The sequence below is a fragment of the Ambystoma mexicanum genome, chromosome 9, assembly GCF_040938575.1.
Source record: "Ambystoma mexicanum isolate Mex_15411 chromosome 9, UKY_AmexF1_1, whole genome shotgun sequence".
Taxonomy (NCBI): Eukaryota; Metazoa; Chordata; class Amphibia; order Caudata; family Ambystomatidae; genus Ambystoma; species Ambystoma mexicanum.
In genome coordinates this window covers 780,152,103-780,173,361 of record NC_090931.1, presented here as the reverse complement: position 1 = coordinate 780,173,361, position 21,259 = coordinate 780,152,103, and the positions used below count along the sequence as shown (strand labels likewise).

Here is a 21,259-nt window from a genome sequence, read left to right as displayed (position 1 = left end):
ATATCTATGTTTCTGTTAAGAGGAAAATGTCAGTTCCTCCTTCGCTAAGAATTTCGTGACTGTCCATTCTTAGTTTTTGGCTGGAGCGGGAATAGATCAGACTGCAATGTATATTGTGTCCTGCCATTGGGTCCACTGTTAATATCATTGGCTGCCCTATATTCATTCGTGGTGTCTTTCCTGTGGTATCGGGGTCCAGTTTACCACGTGATTGAATGGTTGTGGTGGGGGGCAGCTGTATCAAAGCTTAGGCTTTGATTCCTTGATTAACAGGTACAGTAGGTTACGAAATGGGTTGCTCATTTCATTGGTTTCATGATAGGTTGTTGTTAGTTTCGGGTTTTAGTAATAAATGACATGTTCAGTTCAAAAGTTCTTCTTATGATCTTGTGATCGCGAACATCTGTGCCATGATAGGTAGGTCACGCTTTTGAAAATTCTGTTCAAATGCTTTTTTTGTGAGTCAATCACATTCTGTGTTGGCCGTAGGACAGTGGTCTTCAAACTGTGGGGGCGGCTCCCCAGGTGGGCCCAAAGGATGTCCTGAAGGGGGGCGAGCCTCATTATAAAGTGATTATTGTGACTGATTTTAATTGAAAAAGGGGCCCAGAAACAATATTTTACTAATGGGGACACAATAGAAAACGTTTGAATACTAGGGTCTAGGAACTCCCTGAGGGAACATAGACAGAAAAGGCCATTTGCATCAGGTGATCCCAGCAAGGTAGACTAGACCTTAGGCAGCAGGGGTCACTCTTCTGTATATACCAAGGGTCTGCAACCTTTGGCTCTCCAGATGCCTTGGACTAGAAGTCCCATTACCCTTAGCAAGCATAGTCTATTTGATGGTGAAGCATCATGGGAGTCGCAGTCCAAAACATCTGGAGCGCTGCAGGTTGCAAAGCACTGCTATATACTAACCTGGGGAATAGGAATGCCTGGGCTAGGGAGGATTGGTGCTATGTAGACAAGAGAGGGGGATGGCCCTAGGGTCCTAAGAAATAATTCAATACAAAACAGTTGAACTGTCTCTGAGATTCTGAGTATTCGTTGAGCCATCTGTGACACCTTTCAAGAGACATAGTAGAGAGGGTTATACACTCAGACAGTAGAAGTTGGTGATCCACAGAGACGCTAAAGAAATATTCTGCAGTTGGGAACAAGTTCAGCTATTAGCAATGAACAAAAGCTTTACAGAGAAAGGCATATTTTGGCACTTCACAATAGTGATGGGATGCAACAGGTGCAGGGGAACTTCACTGCAAGCAGTAGCAATGCTGATATAGCAGAGCTATGCTCACATTCCAGAGCAGAGCGCAGGCATGCATACAGTCTGAGTTTCAAGATGGTGGACCAGCCTTTTACAGGCTCTGTGCATGCAGCATGGGAAACCCATGCTAGTAAAGTAGAAACACCTGAAGCAGAAAAATAATTAGGGACCCATCAATCCCAATTAGGCGGCAGTAATCATGCAAACATGTAGACCCTTAGGATAGGCCCTGCCCCACGGAAGGGGAGCCTGACCTATAAAACGCAGACAGGGAGAGCCTGGATGTAGGTGTTTGGAGATGGTGAAGGGTCTGCTTTGCTAGTAGTTGCAGTGAGGCAGCATGAGGAGATAGAACTAACTGAGGCGAAGCCGCAAGAAGCGTCAAAGAGGAGGTGGTGAGAGGTGTCATGAAGTAAGTGGTGAGCGAAATCAAGGAGGGGCTGGTGAGAGATTGGGAGAGGCCCTTTTCAGGTACAGCCGTGGTGGTATTAACTGGAAATTGATTGTAGCAGGTGCAAAATGGTGTGAGTACCTGGGCATCTAATAGCAGTGGCTGGCAAATGCTTAATACATATACACAAGCCAAAACTGTTGGCTTTGCAAATGCTTGTTTTAACAGGACTTCATTGAAGGACACGCAGAGTGCTAATAAATCAAGTCGCTAAATGCAGACCTGGTTAAGACATTATTGTTACACAAAAAGCAGATTTACAGCTCCAATTACGCCATTAACTCTCAGAAGACTGATTTCAGAAAACAGTGTCAGGCACTTTGAGTGCAAAGTTTGATGGTAAGGCTTAAGGAAAGTGAGCTCAAAGTCACCCCACGAGGAGGTGTTTTGGGCGGGGCAGGAACTGGGTGGGGATGGCCATAGGGATTAGCATGGCCATGGGTAGTCAATGAGTGGGCAAATAACCAAACACCCACAAGCTGTGTTTGCCTCCCCATGTGCCATTTCTCCCCATCTGTACACTCATGAAATCGTTTCGACTTCTCGGTGTGGCAACCGACACGTAATAGCCCAAACCAAAAGTAATTATAATAAACATAACAATAATAATAGTGATATTAATAATAATAATGCCGTGGAGGCTTATAGAACTCGCAAACAGCTGCCCCTATGAACCACCATGAGTCCAGACACCCTGGGAGAGCCAAGTGGTGGCCTCTTCCCCTATGGGAACTCTGTGCCATGCGGTGCCATTGCCTCAGGTTCGGGTCGAGTCTCAGTCCTGCTGGCAATGAGTAAGAGGCCACTCAGCAGCAGCCTGGCCTATCACGGATGCATGCCACCTCTGACTAAATGCTCTGCAGTAAGGAGAATTGATTCCTTCCCGAGAGACGTCGAGTGACACCGGTTAGGCAGCCATAGAGACTTTGAAAGACCAGATCCTTGTTGCCCTTTATTGGGTCATCGTGGTCATACTTGCTTAACTAACAGTTACTAGCGGACTATGAATATTAGCAATATAGAAATTGCTTAGTAGAGAAGAAAAGAAAAATCGAACACTGTAACCAAGTTAGAATCGGTATCGAAGTACACTAAACAATTTCGAGAGACCCACGGGTGGAGGGACGCCGAGGTTTGAGGCAAATAAGGGGTCATACTGCAGGAGCCACTTCTGCATGCTCTTCACAATACATGAAGTAAAGAGGCTTTTTCCATAAGCGACTGGCAGCTGACTTGCAGGAGCTGCTATACCACATGCAATCTAGCTTTTTCAATATAAAACCCGAATGGCGGCGATATGTGGGGGTGCTCGGGGGTATCCCCCATTAACTGCCTTCAATTAGCACATTGTGCCACAGCCAGAGAGCCCCTCTGGTCCTATGAAACATTCGAAATATTCCACCCATTACGAAAGTAAATGTATATCTGGACCATTTACTTTCAACTCCACATAGCTATCCCTATTTAGCCTGTACTGTGCCCGTTTAGGAACATTAAGCTTTTGTTGCTATAGCAGCACATCATTGTCTTAGCCGCATACAAATCTCTACAGACGTATTCAATGAATATGGCCCCCGGTGGTCACTTGGTATTACTCTAATAATTGTTCAACTCATGATGTACAAAGCACATGAAGGAAGGCAGCAATAGTTTGGTTAGTGGAAAGTGTATCCAAAAATAATAAGGGGCATTTTGGGGGAAATGTTCTGATTTCTGAAGATTTGTTCATAATATTCATAAATATGTTAAACAAAATCGACATTTCTGTACAACCTATATTTTCAGACATTAGCTAGGATTCCTCATGGTTTCATCGCGTGTAAACCTTCTTCAGAATGTTAGAAAGCAGAGCCCCGAGCCTGTTTCTTACCTTTCCAACACGGGGTCTCGCATGGATTCACAGTCTCATGAATGTTCCCCGTCATCAGGCTGGGAATCCTCAGTAAAACTAAAGCAGTTTAGCTTTAAGCTAAAACTGCTCATCGCTTCTGTAGCCTAATTGTGTCACTTTGGGTCATACTGCCCCAGCCGTTGACACTCGTCCTCCTAAACTCCACCCCTGGTGGCTATCTTCAGATTTGTACCGCTTGTTTATCGTGTTGGGAGTGCTTGTGTTTCACTCCTCGTAATCCAACAACTTTTTGCTGTTTTTTGCCTATTTTTGGAGAATTCGTATCGATTCTTCATCTTCTTCAGTCACGTTGTGACTACCGGTGGTGGGGACCGTTGCCGGAGGAGGTCCTTAGGCCATCGTCGGATCTCCGACTCATGGTCGCCACAGGCCCAGGCTTGGGCCTTTGCTTCAACACCATGGCGGAACGCCACGAAGAAAAGTCTCTTATGGGCCTGTGAAAACTGCAGCCAGAAGAATATCTTCATCGAAGATTGACACCTCTGGTACATCTACTACCTACATCCTGACCACAATTCAGACGGATATTTCATATGCCAGGCCTTTTCCTCCAAGACACGAAAGGAACGCCATACGATGTTAGTGGCATGGAACGAGGCTGGGAAGGCCTCTGACGCTGCCTACGGGTATAGTCATGCCTCTTCCAGGGCTGGCAGGTCCAAAGAGCATGCTCCCTCTGACAAAAAAAGGTTGGGGTCCTATGAGGATGCTTCCCTGGTGAATATCCCATAAAAAGGTAAAATTGTCACATGCTCCAAAGCCTTCATCGATGGTCATCGCAGCTGCCAGACCCAGCTCGGAGAGAGGCTGGTCACCATCACCTGCTCCGTCGACGGTTAGCCTACCAGCAGGTGGGCAAGTTCCATCTGCAAGGAAATCGATGACTCCAGCAGCCAAACACAAGACCTTGTCGAAGAGCAAGTCATCCAAGGACCCGTCAGCGGCTCTGCCATCATCAACTTAGTCGCCGACGACTGCCCTGTCGTCGACCTCGTCTACAAAGACTGGTTTTCAATCGACAGCTTTGATCCATCAAGGGGCTTGTCTACGGCCATCAGTATTGCACGATGATGGTTCCACACCCAGAGTATCCTTATCGCCTGCACCTCAGTCGGCAGTCCAGTCAACAACGGCACTCTTTTCTTCTATGCAGGCTCCATTCCTCACCTCTTTCCCTAAAGGCTCGGATTTGGTGAGGGATATGCCTCCAGCTCTGGATTTCCTGTCTAGATCCACCACGGCCATATAACTTTTCACCCTGGCCCCTCTGGGACCCCCCCAGAGGGTCGCCAGCACAGTACCACAGTTCAGAGGAAGACCTGCTAGACGGTTTTTACTCTGACCAGGAGGGTGGTCAATAGGAGCCTGACCCCATTGTGCCAATATCTCGGCAAGGGGTGCCATCTCTGCCTTTTACACCTTCACTTCTGGGCCCAGCGCCAGCACCTAGGGATATGTCTTTGGACATTTTGTCCACATTGCACACAAAGGTGGCTGAAATCTAGCAGCGACTACCCACTGCTCCCATTCCGGTTCCAACAAGGAGCCCTCCAAGGCCTTCTCAAGCTCAGCCGACGCTGCCTCATCTGGCCCCTGTTTCCCCTTGGCCATTGCCGGTGGCACCGCCCCCTGTGGTGGAGGAAGCCGCGCAGACAGACACTGTCACTGATACTGTCACAACCGGTACACAAGACACAGATGATTTTGAGGATTACGTTCCTGTGGATGGGGAACCCCCTGACATCTAGGTGCCCGCCAGGGCCTCTCCGCCAGGTGAGATTGGGTTGTTTTACTCCATGATCTCTAGGGTGGCAAGGCTGTTCAACCTAGTACCGCAGGAAAAGAAAAAGGAAGGCTTCCTTTACAAACCACAGGAGTCCTTCAAGACCATAGTTTCAGTTCCCCTGTTGAATGACATTTGGGAGGATGGTCTGTTGGTCATGAAGACCCCTAATACAACTCCTGCAAGAAGGGACCACTTGGAAAAGAGGTACCAGGTTCTGGACTTGGGCCCTAAGTGCCTCAGGTCCCAGCCCTCACCAGACATGGTGGTCTAGGCCACCGCTAGGAAGAGGCCTTTCAACCTGTCTTTCTCGTTTATGGTTCCTCCGGACCAAGCGGGGAAAAAGCTTGATGCAACAGGGAAGCACATCCTCACAATGGCAGGGTTGACTATCAAGGCCACCAACGTCCTTGCTATTCTGTCGAGGTAGGACAGGGAGTTATGGTACAAGTTGGGGCCCATCCTCGACTTCCTCCTAGAAGCTCTAGCTCTGTTCCAGGAAGGCAAGGTGGCCTCTGACCATGCAATCACCATGCGATCACCATCACCCTCGACTTTGCTGATTCAGGCTTTTGCCAGATGGGCAATGGTGGGGCCCTCCACCACCAGGGTTGCCTCAAGGCCACCACTTTCTGCACGCATCATGCCGTTTGATGGTGACAACCCCTTTAGAAAGGCGGTCGATGAGACTCTACAGGCCATAAAGGCTGACACTGATACAGCGTGTTCTGTAGGCACTCTTCAGCAGAGGAGGCTGTCCTTTCGCTCCTCTAAAGGGAGAGTTTTAAGGTTATCGAAGTGTTTCAACTCCCTTATCGTCAGCCCTCCCATTCAACCACCCATGAGGCTTAGGGGACGCTCCCAACCTTACGGAAGTGGAAACCAGCGTCGCCATCGCCCCCCATTCAGGACGCAGACACCAAAGTAGGCCTGAACTGGCCCAGGACCCACGCCCCCACTTCTGCACCCCAGTGGGAGGCCAGTTATCGCAATTTGTCGATTAGTGGCGCAAGATCTCCACAGAAAAATGGGTGAGCAGTGTCCTTCAGCAGGGGCACACCCTGGAATTCCTCCCATCCCATGACATGAACAGCATGTGGCACAGCTGCTAAAAGAGGTTCAAGCCATGCTAAGCAAAGGAGCAATTGAACTAGTCCCTTAGCGCCTCTGTGGCTCTGGAGTGTATTCCAGATACTTTCTGGTTTGGAAGAAGTCGGGAGAGTGAAGGCCCATTGTAGACTTTCAAAGCCTCAAAAAATTCCTCAAATCCTGAAAGTTCAGGATGGTCACGTTGCAGCACATGCTCGACCAGCTTGAGGAAGGAGATTTCCTGGTGACCCTCGACTTACTTCCACATCCCCATTCATCACAAGCACTGGAGGTTCCTGTGTTTTGTCGTTCATGGTCGACATTACTACTTCAAGGCCCTGCCATTCGGCCTAATGTCGACCCAAGAGTGCTCACCAAATGCTTGGCCCCAGTGGCGGCGCATCTGCATCGCAAATGAATCCATGTATATCCTTAGCTGGACGATTAGCTAATCTGATCCCGCTCTCACGCACTGGCAGTCCGGCACACCGCAGAGACCATCCAGAACCTGACTTCTCTGGGATTACTCAATAAACTCAGAACGCGATATTCCTGGGTGCCCGCCTCAACACACTCTCCTGTCTAGTGACTCCTTCCGAAGGGAGAGTGAAGGCCATCCTAGTAAAGGCCCAGCAGCTGTCGATCGCTTCAGTTGCAACAGTCCAGTCCATTAAGTGCATGCTGGGGATGATGTCATCCTGCATTCATCTAGCTCCCTTTTGCAGACTGCAGATGAGACCCGTCCAAGAGTTTCTGGATGCCAGATGGCAGCAACTCACTGGCACATGGAACGACAAGAAGGTTCTCAATTTGGCATTCTGTCAGGTCCTGTAATGGTCGTCAGTTTGCCTGCCTATCTCGCAGGGTGCTCCTTTTCAGACCCCTGTGTATCAGGTGAGTCATGAGTGATGTTAGGTAACTGGTGTGGGACTTTACAAGACTTATCACTTCGTACTAGGTAACCCACCTTTTAATATCGGCCTGTACTACACAAGTTGGTAGAGTGACTGAGGAGCCAGGCTTATTTTAAGAGTGGTAATGTGAGCTGTATGAAATTAGTAAACACAGGTATCCAAGTAAACACATACACACTTTAAGTTATAGTATAAATATTTCTTTATATAAAAACAAGGCTAATTAGACAATCTTTAAAAAAACAACAACTAATAGTCACATTAATCCCAAAGCTAGGATTAGTTCAACAAGAGCAATAAAGTAGGTGAGTAAACTTTTCTTATGCTAAACATATTCCAGCACACTGAGTGATGGCATTTGAGGTCAGTGTTAGCATTTATTTGTGATCATCATAACAATATTGAGTTTTAAGTAGGGAAAAGTTAAAGTCAGATCAGAACATACTATGTAAGTAGTAAAACAGTCAGATTCTCCCAGAGAGATGTAGGCAGTCATTTATCCCAGTAATAATAGTGTTTAACAATTAAAACCTGTAAGGGAACTAGCACTGCCAACGCAAATAGGTTCAGAAGGGGACCTTTAGGGAGCCAGGACAGCCACAGTCAATGGGCCAGTTCAAGGTTTTGATTCTCTCTTCTTAGAAAATGTTTTAAAATAGTCAGTAGTTCAGAAAAAAATCACAGGAGCTCAGGAGGAGCCACCTTGAAGAAGCACAAGGTGGGAGGCCAGTGCAGGTGAGTTGAGGTCAACTCAAAAGGGTTTAAAATAGTACTCCCCAAGCTAGGAAGCACCATAGTTGGCAAAAGGTAGATGTACCCCAAACCCCACAGTACCTGAGACCTGAAGAATTGGTTCCAGCTGAGGCTTTCCTGCTGCAGTGTAGCAGACCCATGTTCCTGATCCTTGATCGTGGTGACGAAAGGGAGAACATCTGACAGGCTTCTGCTGCAACACTCGGGAGCAAGAGGGACTCGCCAGGAATAGATTCTCCTTGATTCAGCTTCCTTTTCTGGTTTTGGCGCCTTTTTTTCAGTGCCAAAGAAGAACAAACAACTCTGATTGGAAGTTGCTTGATCCCTCGGTCCTGGACTCTGGTGAGGGGACTCTGGATAAAGATTTCCAGCTTCTGTTCTGTCCTCTGGTTCTCCACAACGTTTTGGCTAGATTTGCACTTCCGAAGACAATTTACTCGATGATGGTCAGGGGCCCCTGGGCATAGGGATTCTGCAGCCTTGGAAAGTCACAGCAAGTTGGCGGTTGCGCAAAAATTAAGCTTGTCTCAATGCTAGTTGGTACCATTCGCCCAAGGCGGAAGTCAGTCCTTGCAGGTCTTCCCAGTCGTAAACAAAAACGGGGTCAGCACAGCTGCAGGGCTTCACTGGCACTTCACGGTCCAGGAGGGTGCTGCTGGCGTCTCTTCACATCTTGTCCATCGGATGTTGTCCTCCAGTGGTCAACTCTGCCTCTAGTCCCAAAAACCTCACCTTTTAAGCAAGTTCCCATTCATTCACAGCCCTAGGCTGTCAATCACCCAGCAGTGTGGATGTCCTCCTGGACAGCCAGCCAGCCAATCAGAACTGGATTCACTCGGGCACACCTAGAGACAAAGGACAGGGAAGTTTCTGGACCCTCCCTCACTTCTTGCCTTTCCAGACACACTGGACCGTGGGAGAACTTCAGGACTGAAGCCCGCCAAAGGCAAAATGCACAAAGGACTCAAACGCGATGCAAACAACACAGTAAAATCCCAGAAGGAACTAAATGACAAGAAATGGTGAAAAACGAAGACAAGGGCCATTTTGGGAAAATGGTCACCCTTGGGTGCTGTACTGCAGCTGAGAAATCAGCCTGCAGATACATGGCACAAAGGTAGTAAAAAATAAACCACTGCATCAACCATTCAAGTTAGTTAGTGTAAGAGAATGTTGCATGATAAGTGGTATAAGGAGTTACTATGCAACCCCCCAGCACTCCACATGGGGTGGTGTGTGCTGGAACCACAAAAGAAAAGGTAAGCAAGACAAAAGTCATCTTACTATTCTTGGGAACAGAAGTTCACCCAAGAAAATGTGTTTAAATGTTTAAACATTAAGAGAAGTCCAGGGGACTTCTCAATGGCACTGCACAAAAGGTACTGTGTGTCACTATGCAAAATGCAGATGCCTATAGAATTTACCAGACTCCATTAGACAGTGAGAAACACAAAATCATAATCTGAAAAACACATGAGGGAGTGGGGGAAAAAGTCCCACTCACTCAGGAGTAAAAATTAAAAAGCCCTTAGTCCAGTAAAAGAGCGGGGGGGAAGGGTTTCCATGTGTTAATATCGCCATACAAAAATATTGCCAAACAAAAATATCGCCATATTTTTGCGCTCATATTAAGGCATGGAACCTGTGGGGGACACCCCGACAACCCCTGCTCCTAATATTATACCCACCAAAAATATATCACCTCGTTCCCGACGACCATATATACAGCGATATTTTTGATGGGGATAATATTACCCGATACCGCTGGGGGTCTCTATGGTTAAAGGGAATTGCCACACAAGTGAAAATGTGATCCACTAAATTCACCATTGAATCCACTAAACACTGGGTGCTGGATTGTCCTGAGCTGAGGTCTGTTCGGGAAAGCTATCTAAATAAAGTGATCTGCGCTTCTACATCAGCGGACAGAGATAAATTCTGGAACAGATGCTTAGCAGGTCGAACTACATCTGTTGTAATAGGTATATCTGGCTCTATTCGATCGCTTAGTTTGGATGAGATCCCGGGGATTTGAAGGCAAATGTCTGATACTCCGAAAATGTCTTAAATTGAACATAGAAATTAAAATATGAAATGCAATGTTCACTTTTTAGCTGGTTGTTTTGTAGCATGTAATAGTTTGTACCCTAAACATTTTTTCTTTTATAATTGTTGTATTTTATTAACTTGTAATTTTATATAGTTATGTAAATGATTGACTTTTTCTATTTCATTGCTCTTTTTTAGGTTTGATTCTTTTTTCTCCTTTATACATGTTTCTGTAATCTTTTAATGATGTAATGATTGAGTTTTGTTTTATTAAAGGTTCAGTTTTTCTCAACTGAGAAAAAAAGAATTAAATAAATAAAACATATTCTCCCTAAGAACCGACACCTCTCTGGAGGGCTGGGGAGCAAGAGGCCTCCAACACCCAGAAGAGAAGGAGTTGCTCATCCATGTCCACGTCCTTGAACTGCAGGCAGTGTTTGGGCTCGCAAGTCTTTTCAGCCTCAGCTCCAGGAGAAGGTTATGCAGGGTTTCACGGACAACACCACCACAATTCTTTGCATCAGGAAACAGGGCGAGGTGTACTCTCCCGCTATCTCTCTGGAGGCGCAGAATCTGTGGTGCTGGGCCATTGCTCCCCTGATGTTTCTCGCAGTTTTTTGGGCTCGCAAGTCTTTTCAGCCTCAGCTCCAGGGGAGGGTTGTGCAGGGTTTCACGGACAACACCACCACGTTTTATATCATGAAACAGGGCGGGGTATGCTCTCCCGCTATCTCTAAGAAGGTGCAGAATCTGTGGCGCTGGGCCATTGCTCAACAGATGTGATTTGTCCCATTTCACCTGGCAGGTATTCAGAACACCATCACAGACTCTCTCAGGAGGGAGCTGCACTGCTGCCACAAATGGAAGCTCCAGCAAGCGCAAGTGTCTCGTCTCTTCAACAAGTGGGGTCCCCCTCAAATTGACCTCTTTGTGACAGCTACCAACAGCAAGTGCAGAGGTTTGCCAGCAGATATCCTCAGCCAAGGAGTCTGGAGGACACCTTCTCATTCCCTTGGGAGGGCCTCTACCGGTACGCTTTGTCACCGATTTCTCTGTTGCTACGAGTGATCAACACACTCAGACTTTGCCACTGCAAGATGATCCTCATTGCACCAGCATGGCCCATGCAGATCTGGTACTCAGACCTTCTCCATCTGTCTGTGGTTCCCGCCATCAATCTGCCTCCACTTCCAGACCTGCTCTCCAGAGAAGGAGGTTGCACCACGACCCAGCGTCTCTGAGCATCACGGCCTGGCTCTTTGCTCCCTAGACTATGGGCACTAATCGTACCTTTGGAGTGCAGAAATATTCTAGCCAGTACCAGGGCACCCTCTACACTGGTGTGCTGCAAGCACACATGAAAGCATTTTGCAGTGATGTGCCGGCCGCAGAAGATTTCTCCACTACGCGTGATGGCTCTGCAGCTTCTCCCGTACTTGCTCTCACTGGCCAAAGCTAACCTTGCTCATGTATCTATCAAGGTCCACCTGGCCGTCATATCCCGATATACCCGGGCTCCAGGCAAGCTCTCCCTGTGGTCACACAGCCTTGTTAAGGAGTTCCTCAAGGGCCTCTTCAGAACATTTCCTCCAGTGAAGGCTCCTGCCCTTGCGTGGAAGCTAAATCTGGTACTGCTGAAACTGATGGGGCCTCCGTTTGAGCCTATGCTTCGGGACTCCCTGACGTTTCTGTCATGGAAGACTGCCTTCTTGGTGGCGATCATCTCGGCCAGGCGGGTGGGGGAGATGCAGTCTCTTTCCTGTAAGCCTCAGTATTTGTCCTTCCACTCAGCTAAGGTAGTTCTGCGAACTCATCCCTCCATCATGCCAACAATTCCATCAGACTTTCATGTAAACAAACCTTTGTTTCAGCCAGTTTTATTTAGCAAATTCTTCTTCGTCTGCTGAGAGGTCATTACATTTGCTGGACGCTGCGCATGCCTTGAAATTGCACACACTAAGGACTTTCAAAAGGCTTCAACTTTTCACCAATTTTGGACCTGTGGAACATGGGAAGGCCATGTCTAAGATTTCCATCTCTAAGTGGCTCTCCGGCTGTATCATGCATTGCCATCATCTGGCCAACAGACCGTTTCCTGGCTGGCCGAGAGTCCATTCCACCAGAGCCATCACAGCGACTAGAGAGTTTCTCTGTGGTGTTCCCCTGCTCAACATCTGCAGGTCTGCTACGTGGAGGCATACCCAAACCATCCCAAGATTATACTGGGCCTTATTACACGGATGGCGGCAAGGGTTTACCGGTACCGGTAAGGGTACCAGTGCCGGTAAACCCTTACCGCCTTACTACGAGGTCCCTTTGTGGGTCCCTACCTTAACGGCTGGTTTTTCCAGCCGTTAAGGATGGGACCCGCAAAGGGACCTTGGAGGTAATTACGGTACTGCAATTTTCGGTACCGTAATTACCGCCTTCCCCATTCCCATTGAGCTCTATGGGGGCGAAAATGGGAATGGGGAAGTGCCATGGTGAATGGGGAATTACTGCCCCACACACCTTGGAATAGGGCGGTAATTCCGCTATTCACCATGGCGGACTCGGTAAAATACCGGCGGCAACCATGGCGCTAATAGCGCCATGGTTACCGCCGTCCGTGTAATGAGGCCCACTGTGTCAACTGGGATTCCAGGGAGGAGTCCCGGGTCGGCCAAGCAGTGCTGCACTTTGTGTGAGGTCTGTTCCATGGGTAAGTGTATTGCTTCTCTGAGCCTTGCCACCTCCTGTGGTTGTGTATACGTACTGCTGTGTAATCGTGTTCATGAGCATGTGAATCCGTTCAAGAATCCATGCTGGAGAAGGAACAATTTATTTAAATTCAACTCTTGTTCTCCAGCATGGGTCTTGCATGGATTCACATGCAAATCTTCCCTCCTTACCCTATCTGACTCTCCTTGGTTCATACTGCCACTTTACGTGCATGACCAAATCTGCAGATGGCCATCAGAGGTGGAGTTTAGGAGGATGAGTGTCACTGGCTGGGGCAGTATGACCCAAAGTGACACTAATAGGCTATAGATGTGACGAGCAGTTTTAGCTTAAAGCTAAACTGCTTTAGTTTTACTCAGGATTCCCAGCATGATGACAGGGAACATTGATGAGCATGTGAATCCATGCAAGACCCATGCTGGAGAACAAGAGTTGCCGGTAAGTAACTTGTTCCTTACATGCTTATGCAGTATGCCAACTCTTGACTCCATGCTGCCCATCCGGGCCGGTGCGGGGATGTATGATGCCCCAGTCAAAGTGTCTTCTCCTCTTGCAATGAAGCTAGACATAATGTTTGTAGTCCCAGAATTGCTCTCATTGCCACCCTCTGACTAAGGCGATGAGCACGTCTTCTGGTAATTTACACTATGCCCTGTTGCTCATGCATGTTGAGCACATGACACCATTCTACTAGAAACAAATGCTGATACATAATCTACAATGGCCTGTAGCTATGATATAAACCATAGCATGTTTGTTGGTACCGACTGATACCTGACACTCCTTTTCCCCCCCACCACTGTACTTTACTTGTCATCTCACCCAATGTAACTAGCGATACTAAGGGTTCAGTGCACTGAAACAAATGCAAAAATAAATAAATTCATTAATTAACAAACTCCACGAAGTCTCTGGTAAAGGATCATTTTGAAAGTGTAATCGTGCTCTGACATTGAAAGTAAAGTTTAACTTCAGATTTATTTCCAAAGCTTGTACAAATCGAGGCACATCAAACCTTTCCTGCCTATTTGTAGAAATGCCAGTGGATTTTGAATGAGTGTGCAAGGCCATTTATTGGCAAGATCCCCATTTGAAAGGTGCTTACACATGAAACACCCATCCTGCCCAGGAAATTGACACCCGTGCATAAAATGCAGAAGGAGAACAAAGAAAGGGGTTTATTAGGAAGCAGTTCTGTGAGCAGAATCTGGATCTCCCCTATAGACCCCAGTAGTGGGTTGTAATCCTTCTGCATATTGTAGTAAAGCATGATGGAACATGCTTTTAATATAATTTCTGAGAAAAGTCATTTCAAGACCAAAGGGGATCTGAATGTCAAAATGGTGCATTCTTAGTATTCCACCATGTATGGGTCTGTTTGTGTTTATGTAAAGGCGGAGTCTTCCAAATTTTGAAAGCCCAGTTAAAAAAGGACATGTTAGGGACGCTTCTGTTTCTGCATATTTCGTACTACATCTCCCATAACCCCTAGCTAGCATGGTCAATTGGGAAGGGTCATGGGAGTTGTAGTAAGAAACATCAGGTGAGCCCAAGGGTTTCATCAGAAGCTTGGCGGTATCCCGGTGGTAATTGTGCCGGGATATCGCCAACACAGTTAGCGTTACAGCTACTCGGTCCAGCGCAATTTGCACCGGATTACGAGTGGCGGCACAGCTGGAATTCCCTATTCCTAATTGGGCAAATAGCGCAAGCACTAATAGCGATGAAAATGCCCTCTCCACTGGCGCATTGACCGCTAGCTTAGAGCTGGGGGTGAATGCGTCCTGGCAGGGCCGAACTCGTGATTGGGCCAGCCCTTAAGTGTGCCGAATTTTAGATTTGGCCTTGAAGTGGAGGATTTACCTCCAGAATATGCAAGAGGTACATTCTTCACATCAAGGGAAACAATCCTCATATTTACAACAGAAAAATTACTGTGTATAGTAAATTCAACAATTTGCCCAGGGGGAATCAAACTGCCGTTACCCCACTCATGACCCTGCTGTAAATCCGTAGGACCAAGTGACAATAACGGTAAACGATTTTGGGGTAATGCTATAGAAATATCACAACAGTCTCGGAATGAAGCCTAATGACTTGTCTTCCCATACAAATCCTTTACAGTTGTTCCTTTTATGTTGTGTTTAGTCTTGGCCGGAAGACGCGTTGCAAGCGGTCGCTTCCCGCTTCCTGGAAGACCTGGATATGACCGACGACATTCGGAATGGCTGCATTGACCTGTGCAAAGGCTTCCACACGTCCACGATCGTGCTGTCCGAGAAATTCCGCTCCGAGCTGCAGAGATACAACTATGTGACGCCAACTTCCTACCTAGAGCTGATCTCCACGTTTAAAACCTTGCTGGAAAAGAAGCAAAAGTACGTTTGCAGACCTGTGACGCTGGGTATATTCCGTGTGAGGAATTTGATTTCAGATTGAGTGTTTTTTTCGATTGCAAATTTTAATTCCCTTCTAGATGGCAATATATATTTTAATTTTTCTAGTTTTGCATGTGGTATGTTATTATCTAAAGTAAATGATAGAAGGGGACCATGTTATTTTTCTTCTGAGTAGAACAGGTGAAGACTAATACAAATATGGTATTATTTTGTTTTGTGGAAAAAAAAAACATTTAAGGGGCAGTAGAAACTTATTATTCATCTTAACATGATTTGTAGAAAAGAGTAAAATGTGAAAGTGTTTTACGTTCAAAATATATTATTTGGGACAGCAGGGGCCACAAGCGCGGGGCAAGGCCAAAGCTGCTGCTTTTGCCAATGATTGCTTTAGATACTGTTCATTTCCCTATGGTTATTTTAAAAACCACTTTGTAAGGGCCCCTGAGTATTATTCGCACAAATGTGAGTGCCGGATGCCCTTGTTGCAGCTTCCTAGATGCAACCACTGGTCAGATTATAAAAAACATTGCACCGGTGCAAGTGAAATCTGCATGGTACTAGCACTAAGGCAAAGTTTGGCCCAGTGCAATCAAGTTTGGTGCCTTATTAGAAGACCTTTGCATGACAAGTGCAATTGTCCATGGTATTAGCACAAGGGCGAAGTTTACTCTTGGGCAAAAACCTCTTCTTTGAATGTATTTTTGCATGATGGCACAATTTGACCTAGTGCGAATACGGAATGCTATTAGCACTAGGACAAACGTTGCAGTGGTACAAAAATACATTTGAAATATATGGGCCTAAGTCACAGAAGCATTTTATAATGCCAAAGTCCAATTGTGAAAGCACTGTGTGAATAAAGGGCATAAGGGCCTCTGTTTTTTACACTAACTAGTTCAATGTTTTCACTAGTTCGAATTGTAACCCCCAGCCCAAATGAGCCCTGTCAGTTAAGGGGGTAATATATATTTATTAAGGAAAAAATCTTTAGTTGCAGGGATGTTAAGGTAAGCAATACATTGTAACAAAACCCTTGAAATTCAAGGAAAAAAACTTTAGTTGCAGGGACTTTAAGGTGAGAACTTAAAACCCCTGAAATTCAGCTAAAGCCACCTTACGTCCAGCTGATGCATCTAAAGGAGCCAGAGCTCCCCAGCGTCGCCGTGTGTTGCTGCAGGAGCAGCATTCCCCACCTGCATCCAACTATGCTTAAGAGGTAAGCTGTAGGCATATTACCTGCTGCCTACCAGCCCCTCCACGCTCTTCAACCCACGTGCCAGCAATCTGATTTGAAAAAAGCATATTGGCTTTTTTATATTATTAATTCTGCCTCAGATGTGCTTGATGTTAACAACCCGTGTCTCGAGTGCATTTCGATCCTGATCCCAGTGCCTAAACACGGGATTCACTGCCTTAAGATGGCTGCCGCCTCAAGTGCACCCTGTGCCTGATCCTATCCACATTGGCTGCCTGACTTCCCTGCCTGCACCTACCTACTGATTGGTCCCCTTCGCCTACCTAAACCAATCACGGTCGCCGGCCGGCGAGAGCAGGCCCTTCGAAGTAAAGCCATTGAAAGAAGACTCCCTGCTGACGGAGCTGACCGAGCACAACAGGCGCCTTGGCGATGTCCCTATGTCCATTTTTGCTTCAGGCTATTGCAATCACCATTGCCCCGTCCTGCCCATCTAAACCAGTGGTGCTTGGAAACTCTCCTGCGCAAGGTAACCTTTACTATCCTGCTCCCAGCCCCAAGGTACATTACCACCATTGTGATCCTTTGCTCTTGGTTGTCATTTATATTTTGGTACCTTGGTTCATCACCGCGGCCGTTTCTACCGCATACCAGCCCACCTCCCTCAAAGACTCAAGGACTTATTTCATCGGTCTAGCATTGCACGGCATTACCCCCACCGCACTATCCGTCTCCTCTAGCCTCAATGTGCCCTGCACCTGCATTTGCATTTACCTCCTGTGTGCCTCTGCATTGTTTAGCCTTGATGTGCCCTGCACCTACATTTGAATTTAGCCTGTGTGCCTTGCATTGTTTAGCCTAGTGGCGCCCTGCACCTACATTCGAATTTAGCCTGTGTGCCTGCATTGTTTAGCCTTGATGTGCCCTGCTCCTACATTTGAATGTAGCCTGTGTGCCTTGCATTGCTTAGCCTTTGTGTCCTGCACCTACATTTGAATCTAGCCTGTGTGCCTTGCATTGTTTAGCCTAGTGGCTCCTTGCACCTACATTTGAATTTAGCCTGTGTGCCTGCATTGACTAGCCTATTTGTGCCCTGGCCCTACAATTGAACTTAGTATTCTTGTGCGTTACATCATTTAGCCCATATGGACCTTGCAGCTACAATTGAACTTGCCGTGTGTGCTCTGCATTGTCTAGCCTAGACATGCCCCGGCCTTACAATTGAATTTAACCCCTGTGTGCTCTACTCAGTGTTAGTTTTATCTAGTCTAGATGTGCCCTGCAGCTTCAATTGACGTTAGCCTATCTATACTTTACATTGTGTCTGCTCGGCCACTTGCCTTCGCCTAACCTTTTCTCTGAATCCAAGGACTAACTGCAACATAAGTTAACGACCACTACACCTGCTTGGTCCCTCACCATTATCTCAACACTGGTATCATGTTACCACACCCCGCTTCCCAAAGGCCTTTGCTCTCTTTACTGAGAGTACCCCTCTTACTGTGGGCATCTACCTGTGTGCTCCACTTATCAGCCAGCTCAGCTACACCTAGCACTCTGTGCACTGGAACGATGGCCCCTACCTACAGACCTTCGGACGCCTACCTGAGCACTGAGCCTCAACATCCCAACATCTACCTTAATGCTCCTGCCTTATGGCTTGACCATTTCACTAAAAAACCCACACCTAACCAACTTTGCTCTACCTTCCTAAGAAACACAAGATTAGGCTCTAGATTCATGGGTATGAAGGGACACCCCATGTACCCTAGCGCATACCAGAAACCCCTGATGTCCAGCCTGTCCCCTTAGTCCCCCATCTCACCCACTCCTCAGTGCCCCCAGACAAACCTTGCCTAGCAAGCAACGTCAGATCGATCAAGGCCGCTTTGGTCAACGCAAGGTCCCTAGCAGCCCACGTACTGGACATTGCTGATCTCATCGAGACTCAGGAGCTTGACCTCATAGCCATCTCCGAGACCTGGCTGCACCCTACCTCGGGCCCGGCACTCTCCTTGGCCATCCCCCCGGAGTACTCCATTACCAGTTGCGACTGCACCTCTAGAGGCGGCGGAATTGCTTTCATCCATAAAAACTCACTAGGATTTAGAACCCTACCGTGCACTAATCTGGAATCTTCTGAACTACTCTCTGTCAAACTTCCACTATCGGCCAACCAATAGACCACCATCCACTTAATATTCAGACCCCTGGGTCCCCCCACATCCTTTGTGGATGACATCACCTCCTTATTACTTGACAAAGCGAAAACCAACTCTCAAACCATCATCCTTGGAGACCTTAACCTAGGCCACCATGACCCTAACGACCCCGCGGCTCTCGACCTCGCCAACACCCTAACGGATCTAGGTTTCTCACATCGTATACAAGAACCCACCCACATCAAAGGGCGGTCTTAAGATTGGCTAAGCGACACCAACTGCAACATCAGCCTGCTCTTGAACATCCCTTGCGCCTGGTCCGATCACCATATCATCACCTTCAACATTGAAGCTGCTCTTCTTCCTATGCCTCCCGTCGCTCAAGCCATCCCTACCAGAAATAAAAAGAACATAACCCCTGAAAAGTTACTCCCCCTCATCCTTCCTACCCTCAATAACGCCACTGACTCTTGCTCGGACCCCACTATCTTAGCCGAGACCTATAACCAGACAGTGCTTTCAGCCATTAACTCCATCGCCCCGCTCAAACTCAGGAGACCCAAACAACATGCGCACCTCAACTTGTGGTTCACACCACAGCTTAGAGTACTACGCAAAGAGAAATGCAGCACTGAGTCACGCTGGAAAAGCCACCCTTCTGATGCCCACAAGGATAGCCTCTTCTTAGCCACTCTCAATTATAAAGAAGCCATACTCCAGGCTAAAAAAGAATCCTACAATAACTGTATCGTGTCTGCACAATCAAATACCAAGGAATTATTCAAAATCCTCAAGGAACTTGAGACACCTGCAGCCCCCCCTGACTCCTGCACTAAAGACAGCAATTGGTGCACTAATATACAGACAGCACTCTTGGGCAAAATTGCCACCCTCCAAACCAAAATCAGAGATAAACAAAAGTCCCTACAGCCAGGCCAACCTTTGACCGCCCCCACATCTAGTACCCGCCAAGCCAACCCGACCTATAAACCATTCGCCTTCTCCGCTCTCACTCCCCTTGAAGTAGAAGGTATTATAAACAACCTCAAGCCTTCCAGCTGCCAAGGCGACCCTTGCGCGGCACCTATCATAAAGGAAGCCTTGCACAACCTATCCCCCTTTATCACAGCCTTCATAAACGCCTCCTTCAAAACAGGTATAGTCCCTGACAACCTCAATGATGCCTGGGTGATCCCACTACATCCCTTGACCCTAACATACCGACCAACTTCAGACCGATCCCTACAGTCCCGTCCCTGCTCAAGATCCTTGATCGTGCAGCATACCTGCAGATTCAAGACTACCTTGAATCCAACAATCTCCTGGGGCTAAGACAATCTGGCTTCTGCCCCAAACATGGCACTGAAACAGCCCTGATTGATCTAAAAACTCAGATAGAGACACTTCTCCTGGACCTCTCCGTGACATTCGACTTGGTTAACCACCAAATACTTTGCCAACATCTTAAATCAGCGGGCCACTTCTCAGACTCTGCCAATGCCTGGATCCACTCCTTCCTCAGCAACAGGTCCATGCAGGTCTTTTCACCCACAGCTTCGGCAGACCCCTCTCCTATTCACCTCGGCGTCCCTCAAGGCTCATGTGTATCACCAACGCTTTACAACGTGTTCACCAAACCCCTTTTTGATGTGCTTGATTATCTGGGTGTCTCCTATACCAACTACGCGGATTACACCCTGATACTCATTCCCATCACTGGTGATTACACAGCCGACACCAAATCCTTGAATGATGTTTATCTAGTTATTCAGGCCTGGATGGCGCAACATGAACTATGCCTTAACGACGACAAGACGGAGCTCCTACTACTAGGATCTACCCAACATCTCAACAAATTAGACCAAGCCTACAAGTCTTTCAACATTGACGGTAATGACATTGAGGTCTCTAAAGACACTAAAACATTAGGCGTCTATCTGGACTCTACCCTCTCCCTGAACAGGCAAACAAATGCAGTAAGGTCGGCATCGGCCTATACTTGCAAACTTATCACCGTTTGCAGACCTTTTCTGAACCCTCATAACTGCATTACCCTTGCAAGAACACTTGTAATGTCCAAAATCGACTGCTGCAGTTCCCTCTACTTGGGGACTAGCCAGTCGAACCTCAATAAACTGCAAACTATCCAAAATAATGCCATAAGGGCAGCTCTCAATATCCCCAGACAGTGTCATATTTCTAACGTCAGATCTGATTTACGATGGCTCCCAGTAAAACAAAGAATTGCCCTGAAAACTCTAGCCTTGACTCATAAATGCTTGGACAACAATGCCCCACCCTACCTCTCCTCTTGCCTTAAACAGCCGAATCCTGCCTAGATTTAAACTCCAAAAAGCGCGTGGTATGAGCTTCCCTGTCCTAGCTTCAAAACTCTGGGACTCACTGCCTACCTCCATCAGAACTGAGCCTTTGTTCCTAACTTTCAAGAATATTACCAAATCATGGCTGTTCACGCAGAATGTATGAAGCTCCTTTCACTTAAGAGTTACTGCCAACTGGTGATATTTCTTACTTGTGTATATACACTTTAATGTACCTGT

The 21,259-nt window shown here is 47.1% G+C and overlaps 1 protein-coding gene across 2 annotated transcripts in view; it reads left to right on the top strand.

Annotated features, from left to right (window-relative positions):
• DNAH7 (dynein axonemal heavy chain 7) overlaps positions 1-21,259 on the top strand; it is a 1,167,586-nt gene that overhangs the window by 769,025 nt on the left and 377,302 nt on the right. For both annotated transcript variants that reach the window (XM_069615701.1, XM_069615700.1), the window contains one exon: positions 15,091-15,320. In XM_069615701.1, coding sequence (XP_069471802.1) covers positions 15,091-15,320 — 230 coding nt within the window. The remainder of the gene's footprint in view (positions 1-15,090; positions 15,321-21,259) is intronic.